The following is an 8,665-nucleotide window of genomic DNA, read 5'->3' as shown; positions in this document are numbered from 1 at the left end:
AAATAAAAAATATAAAAATTAGATATATATATATATATATATATATATATATATATATATATTTAAAACAAAAATTATTAATAGTTATATTCAATGTTAATTATTTAAATTAAAATTAATTAGATAAGTGTAAATTAATGATAAAAGACTAATATTTAATATAAATTTAAGAATTTTTATATTATTTTTATTGTAAATTTTATTTCATAAACTAATTTTTAAAAAAAACTATAAATGTAATAATTAAATAATAAATATTATTTGCTTCACTTTTACATAAAAATAGATATATGTAAAAATATATGTTACAAAATTTATCGTATGATAAAGTTAATAATATTTTTTAATTTTAAATTATATTTTCTAAAACAACTTTTTCCAATGATGAAAAAAAATTAATTATATTTTAGATTAATTTAATATCATTGAATTTACACAATGAATACCAATAAAATTTAATGATTACATGTATTAAAATATTAATTTTAGGTATAAAAAAAACAAATAAATAAACTTGAACTTTAAGTTAACTTATTTGGGAAATATAATTTTACATTAAGTTCATCAATAGTCATTTAAATATATGAACACTGATTATATAATTTTGATACTATTTTAAATAATAAATTTTACATAAATAGTAAATTAAAAAATATTTGACTATGCTTACATTAAAATATATATTTCATAAAATAAATAAAAATATTTATAATATTATATACTATAAAATAATATGTATTAAAATTGTCTAAGACATTATTATTATTATTATTATTATTATTATATCTTAAAATAGTATAATATATTATTTTTTTCTTCCTTTTTTCACTTGGTTCTTTATAAAAATTAATCATCATTTGTACTTTTTAGTCGTTATAGTTTGAAAGTGATCTTTTTAAGTTTTTATAATTTACATTTTAATTCTCTTTTAGTTCATGTAGTTTAAAATTAATCTTTTTAGTCCTTATAATTTATATTTTAATTCTCTTTTAGTCCATATAGTTTGAAAGTGGTCTTTTTAGTCCCTATACTTTATATTTTAATTTCCTTTTAGTCCTTACCATCAAAATATGAGTAATATTATCAATTACAATTAACTACAAAAATATTAACAAGTAATGCATAACTTATTTATCGCAAGATAATTTGTAATAAAAAATAGTTGATAAAACACAACGTGTTGAAGGAGACAACATTGAAGGCCTTGTGGGAGAAGCTCAAAAATATCTATTTGTCACAGTCGCTAACCAATCGCCTATGTTAGAAGATGGAGATACATCAACTCAAAATGGAATTGAGAGGAGATCTTCATAACCACATCAACAAGTTCAATCAACTAGTAAATCAATTGTTGAATGCAAATGATAGACTCTTTGATGAGGAGTAGGCGTTGTTGTTGTTGGCCTCATTACCAAGGTTCTTCAAAGCTTTGGTTCAAACGTTGTTTGTGGGAAGATTAACTTTGAAATTGGATGAGGTGATCGCCACTCTTAGAGAAAATGAGAGAATGATGAGAACTGAAAATGTTGATGATGAACACAATGCAATAGCTGTGGTGGAGTCTGAGCGAGGAAAGAATCAATCAAGGAGACATGATGATCCAAGAGGAAGATCAAAATCACAACCGCGTCCGCAATGAGATATGAGTAACATTCAATGTTACTATTGTCATAAGAATGGTCATGTGTAAGTGAGGTGCAAACAAATGAAAGAAGACTTGAAGAAATTAAGAGATTGAACAAAAATGACACCAACAAATGATGATGGATTTTGTTGCCTCAAAGCATATTTGTAGAGATTGAGAGATGTTTGAAACTTTGAAAACCGATGGAGAATTCAATCATTTCAAGTTAGGGAATGGTGGGAAAATACAGGTTGAAGACATAAGGAGCATGAAGATGAAGCTCCATGATGGAGTTATTCAAAGTTTCTCAAATGTGAGGTTTGTACCTTTTGCTGTTGTCAATATGATTTCTATGAGGGAGATGACATCACAAGGTTACAAGTATGTTAGTTCAAAGTGGGGATGCAAGGTGTACAAGGGGAGACACTTGATGTTCCGAGGACAGAAAAATAAAGGTAACATTTGTTATTTAGATGGTCAAGTCTTGAAGAGGAACCATGATAGCAAAGTGAAAAAGAAAGTTAAGTTTTCTAATGTTGTAGAAGTGTTAAGAGATATTTCCGTTGGAGGGAGAGTTTGTTCACTCTCAAATTAATTGAATGATATTTCTCTTTTGGCTTAAGGGGGAGAATTATAGAGTTTCAAGCCAGAAGATAAGGTGCATGCATATTAGAAATTGAATTTTTATCATTAAGATTTAGGTGGCTTAAATGCATAGTGAAAAATTGCATTTTATTATATGAACCTTAGTTGAATGGATGTATTGGAAGTTGTTTTTGTTTCAACTTTCAAGAGAGTTTATTTATTATGGTTAGTGAGAATCTTCATTATAAATAGAGAAGAAAATTACTGGAGAAACACAACACATGTAAAAAGAGTGTGTGAGAAGAGAAATTGTGAAACAAAGTCACTTTGTTAAGAGAAAAATATCTTTGTGTGAGAGTACTATTATTTCTTGTAACCATTGAGTGAAATACTCAAGTTTGTAGAGTGATACACTATTTGGGGTGAGTTACAATCTTGTAATTATTTTTATGATAATGAAATACTTTTTGAGACGATTCCGTAGACGTAGGCAAGAGCTGTCTAATCACGTTAAATTTTTGTGTTTGTTATTATTTTCCTACGGTGTAATCTTTATTGTATTATCACAATCATTTGTGAGTGTGAATAATTTTGTCTGTAGGAGCGTTGAGTATCAACAATTTCGATTTAGCTTACAGAATTGTATTTACAAAATGTGTAGATATAACTAACTTCAGATTCTGTTCGACTATTATTCAATCCCCGTTTGCATTCTCCCCAACAAGTAGCACTTAGACATTTCTAAATGCTTGAGATTTTTCAATGATGTAATATCATTAGGCAGTGTTGTGACAGGCATTGAGATCAAGAATTTCAAGCCTTTCAAGTCGAATAATGGTGTGTAGAAGCTTGTAAATTCTTAACATCCCGTAATACTTACTTCTAAATTTAAAATGGGTATACTACAAAGTTGATTGGTTGTATAAGAAGGATGAGATATTGTAAACTCTTTAATAAGTGTTTTTTATTAGTATGGATAAAAATAAATAAATTAAAGTGTGTCTTTAAGCTCAATGCCTAAATTTTTGTTTTTTACATATAAATTTTTAAAAAAGGCAAGTTGAAAAAAAAAAAAAACATATAACTAATCGTTGTTTTTTATCCGTAGAAATCAAATACGAATATCAAAGATTTATAACAAATTAAGCACACTACTCAATCAACTAAATCAAATCCCATGAATAAATATAGCTAATCTATCACTATAATTAAATTTATATTTGACTCATATTAGCCCCTATATATCTTCCATCTCCAATTGATTATTATGAATAATATGTAGTCTTCTACCACCAATACATACTAGATATATACTAGTACGCTGCACGGAAACTTATTTATTTTTGTTTTAATATTATAATTATTAATCTAATTAAGATTTAGAAAAAAAGTTCACATAACCAACAAAAGTTTGAATTTAGTGAAAGAAATTAATCTTTTGCAACATCATAAATTAAGGTTTAAATTTTTATTAAAAGAAGTTTTCACATTTAAAGCATTCCTAACATATATTTTGGATAGAAATGTTCAAATGGTCCACCTATGAAAAACTAAAAGATATTAGATTTAAGATAAATTTATATTTATATATAAAAAAATCATGATAAATATATATCCACGTGTTAGATAAGTGTTACATATATAATCAACCATTTAATTGAAATTTTAAAAAAATATATTTAACCAATAATTTAAATTAAATTAAAATATTTAAATTATAAAATAGATATAAAATTAAAAACAATAGAATAAAATATTTAAAATTAAAAAAATACAACAAAATTCTTAACTTGATTTAAAAAAAAGAAAGAAACATTTAAAAATAAAAAAAATGTACTAAAGAAATTTCTTAAGTAAACAAAAAAAAAAGACAAAAAGTGGGAAATCAGTTTGGGGAAATCAATTTCTCATCTTGAATAATGTTTTGTATATCCATATAAATAATTTTTTAGATATATTATTTGGGTATATAATTAATATATTTGTATTATTTAGATAAAAAAAACTCTAGAAAAACAGCTTAATATAAACAAAACATTTTTTCATCATCCACAGGAATCATATTTCTGAAAATATATTTGTTAATAATTATTTAGTATGTTCAAGACATTTCCGAGTCCCACCTATTTTCATGAGAAAATCTTAGTGGAAACCTAATTAAAAAAACCACTGAAATGTTATATTCTTAGAAATAATTTTTAGAATATTCATTGATATAGGAATTTAACATTTGCTAGAAAGATTCCTGGGTAGGGGTGTAAATTGTTGTATATTGAAGTATTTCAAATGGCAAATCTCATATTGTATAGAACAATTTTGTTTCACTTGTTTATATTTTATTGGTATTAAAGGCTTTCTAAATGTCAAGAGAGCCTTATCTTTAGTTTCTATAAATAATTTTTTTAAAAAATAAAACATATTTTTAATATAATTAATATATTAAAACAAACTAATAGGAACAAAATTATAATGACTTTTATACTTATACAAATTATAAATTAAAACAAGTTAAAGGAAAGAAAAACTTAATTACAACAACTATTTAGGAAATTTGAGCTCAACGACGCTTCAAATAGTTAAATTCATTATCTCCAATAAAAGCAATAGAAAACAAAATTGTATTTTAATGGAAATTAATATTTACACAAACAAATAAGTAGCCCGGCCTTTTATAAATGGACAGTTAAATTTTTCATATTTTCTAACCTTCCTTTCACTTCTTAAAAAATATATTTAATTCTATTTTTTTATCTCCAACTTTTTAATTTTTGATAAATATTATCTCCAATAAATAAACTTAAAGCCTTGTCTCCAAAGAAGAGATGAGATAAGGAGAGTCAAAATCGTCTCAATTTCCTTACCATATATACCTACCGTGTTCTGATAGGCCTCTATTAGTTGCTTTCAGAAGCTGGATCCTTTCGGGACTAGAATTTACAGATTTTTAACTTTATATCCTTTTCCTTTGATTAATTTATACAATGAAGATGCTTCTACAACTTGTTATTCGTGGAAGAAACACATCCTCACGTATCTATCTCTATTTCCATATTATTAAGTTTCAAGCGACTTCCTAAAAAGTTTTGTACGTGGACACAAAGTGTACTACTAGATGACTTAATCACCAACCAATTAAATAGATCACACTCTCTAAGGGACCACCAAAAACAGCAAATTGATTTAGTCCAAAGTGTCAAAATTGCTCTACCACGCTTTTTTGGCTCATAAGAAACAAACCTACAGGGAAATCCATAATCAAATGTGTGACGCATATTTAATGTAAACCTGTAAGTTTCTTTTAGAATTCAATAACACCACGCATCCCTTTTCCCCACCACATTATTTTGCCTTCTCCTACTTCCACAAAAATGGGCATTTTCCCCCACAACCACTATTGAGTAGCTCCAAATTTTGTATATGTAGCTCTTTTTAATGCAAGAATTTGATTCCTCTTCATTCTTCAATAACTCCAATGTATTCCTTAGCTCAACACAAGTATACACCAAACTTCCACCACCAAGTTTGCAAGAACCATCCACCCCGTCACCCGTCTCGAGTACATTGTTCTACCACAACCACTACCACCACCACCTCTAGGTCTAAGTCCAATGCTAAGTCATTGGTCATTGAGACCCGGCTCGTGCCGGTGCCGCCAATGCCAACGGTCGTTACCACTGAGATCCACCGTCCAATGAACAATGACCCAAGTTTGCAATCAACATGGTCTCATAGAGCTTGGGTGGCAGCTGGATGCTCAACTTTGGTCATTTCCTTGGGAGAGTCCATAAAGGGTGCTATTGATTTGAACATGTGGGTTGAGCCCATTGTGGCAGGTTGGGTTGGATACATCTTAGCTGATCTTGGATCAGGGGTTTACCATTGGGCCATCGACAATTATGGCGATGGCTCAACCCCAATAGTTGGGGCTCAAATTGAAGCCTTTCAAGGCCACCACAAGTGGCCTTGGACCATCACTAGGCGTCAATTTGCTAACAATTTACATGCATTGGCACGTGCAGTGACCTTGGCAGTGCTTCCTGTAGTCCTTCTTTGCCATGACCCTATTGTTGAAGGATTTGTTGTGGTGTGCTCAGGTTGCATCATGTTTAGCCAACAGTTTCATGCATGGTCACATGGCACTAAGAGCCGGCTTCCGCCACTCGTGGTGGCATTACAAGAGGCCGGCGTGCTCGTGTCACGGTGGCAACATGCCGCACACCACCGGGCACCATATAACAATAACTATTGTATAGTGAGTGGAGTGTGGAATGAGTTTTTGGATAAGCATAAGGTCTTTGAAGCCATGGAAATGGTATTGTATTTTAAAACAGGAGTTAGGCCAAGGTCATGGAGTGAACCTGCCCCTGAGTGGGTTGAGGAGATTGAGACTCCTTCTCAAATCCAAATCCAAACCCAATGAATGATGTTTATTCTCTTCTCCATTTATTTTTAAACCATTTATAACACACATGTGTCAATGTAGCTTTTGGGTAATGTAAATTACATTATATTTAAATTATAAAGCTTGAAAGGTTAAATATATGATAGAGGAAGTCTGTTCTTTCTTAATGGTTTTAAATTTTAATATATTTTACATTTCTAGCATCTAAAAGCGACGTTATCCTCACCTTCCTCTGCCTTATCACCTGCAGTCTGCTCAGGGCCGTAAGGGGAAAAAAATCACTAACGATGTCACAATACACTATCATATAAAAGTTTAGTTTTTAAAATTATAGCAGTTATAATGCTGATATATGTTACAAAACATTGGGGACTGTGAATATCCAATTTTATTTGCCTGCATACAGTTTTATGTGAAAAAAGTATTTTATTTTTTATTTTTTAAAGAAAATAAAAAAGACGGACAAAGAAAAAGAAATAGAAAAAATGTGACAGGACTCTATCAATACATGGGATATTTCGTTTTTTTATTATTTTGTAAATAGATAATGAGTGTCCGCATGTCGGGCATGTGGTGTCTCTGGACATGTATATCTCTTGATATAGGATTAAAATATGAAATCATAATAAAATGGATATTGGCATTGGTTTTTAATTGGTTACAAAAAACAATAATAAAAATTGGCACGTTGGGTCAGGTATTGTTTCTTCTTTTCTTTTGCAAGCAAAATATGTATAAGATGAGGTTTAGTTTTGGTTATATTTTACAATAAAAAGAGTGGTGTTGGATTGTATAGGAACGATGAGCATGTTCCCCTTCCTTAACAAAAGTAAGAATAGATATTTTCTTTTTTAATCTTTTTATTTTTCTCTCGAATCTTTTTTTTTTATACTTTTTCTATTATTGTAGTTTTTTTAATTAACTCATGCAATGGTTTATGAAATTAATTAAGTAACAATTTTACTTTTTAATGTTGCTTAAATCATAAAAAATATAGAATAACCATTTTTTATCTAATACTTAGGTATGGAGTTATCTTTAAGAAAATTATTTTTATGAAATTTTAAATAAAATATAAAAAATTTTAACTTGTACAGTGGTATGTAATGTTGACTGAGTAGCAATTCTATCTTTTATGTCACATAAATCATAAAATTTATAGAATAGTCATTTGCTATCTAAAGTTCTTCTTTATAAAGTTATCTTCTTTAAATAAATAAAAGTGTTCTTTTGATAAAAATAATATAAATCAAAAAATACTTTTTTGGATAAAGTAAACATTTAAAAAGATATATTATTTTACACAATTAATTGTAAGTACCCTTTTTAAGGGATGTTATAGGATGTTAACATCTTCCCTATACGTAATGGACTCTCAAATCTATTTTTTATTTCAAAGTCCATTCATTTTTTAAAGATTTTTTCTTTCAAGATACAAATATTAATGTCGACTCCATGATTTAATAAATTTATCCACCGTTCCCATTGTAACTCCGGTTGCGACATAGACATTTCAAAACATTAGCTTCAATTTGCAATGTTTTGCAACATGCATTAAGTTATTGGTGGTGGAAAAAAGAAAAATATACTAAACGAAAACTAATCATCATATTGCTTTTCAAACTAGACTTCTTTCAAAGTAGGGGTGTTTAATTAAAAAAATTGGTTCGGATTGAATTAGATTGTAATCGAACCTAAATCAAATTAATTTTCTAGTTCAAGAAAAAATAAGTACACTATTTTATAAAATCAATTTGGTTAATCAAATTATTTATACAAAACCAGTTGGATTAATCGAAATGATTTTTATTTGAAAAAAATAGTTCGAAAATCAATTCAAAACTGGTTTGACTCTTCAAACTAATTTAAAACTAATTCAGTTCAGAACCAAATTTTTAAGACCAGTTTCTAAATCAGTTTGACTATTTGGATAAAAAACCAAAACGATTAAAACAACTTAAAACCAATTTGATTCAATTTTTTTACCGAACTAATTTTTGCACACCCCTGATTCAAAGCATAGGTGACTATGTCATACATCTGATGCTGGAACC

The 8,665-nt window shown here is 28.4% G+C and overlaps 1 protein-coding gene across 1 annotated transcript; it reads left to right on the top strand.

Annotated features, from left to right (window-relative positions):
- The first annotated feature begins 5,530 nt into the window (after window positions 1-5,530).
- On the top strand, window positions 5,531-7,380 carry LOC100793638 (fatty acid desaturase 4, chloroplastic). Its single transcript, XM_003530694.5, has one exon. The coding sequence runs from the start codon at window positions 5,682-5,684 to the stop codon at window positions 6,627-6,629; it is 948 nt and encodes a 315-aa protein (XP_003530742.1). The 5' UTR covers window positions 5,531-5,681; the 3' UTR covers window positions 6,630-7,380.
- The last annotated feature ends 1,285 nt before the right edge of the window (window positions 7,381-8,665 follow it).

Source organism: Glycine max, chromosome 8 (genome assembly GCF_000004515.6).
Source record: "Glycine max cultivar Williams 82 chromosome 8, Glycine_max_v4.0, whole genome shotgun sequence".
In the NCBI taxonomy this organism is placed as follows: domain Eukaryota; kingdom Viridiplantae; phylum Streptophyta; class Magnoliopsida; order Fabales; family Fabaceae; genus Glycine; species Glycine max.
This window is presented reverse-complemented; position numbering and strand designations above follow the sequence as displayed.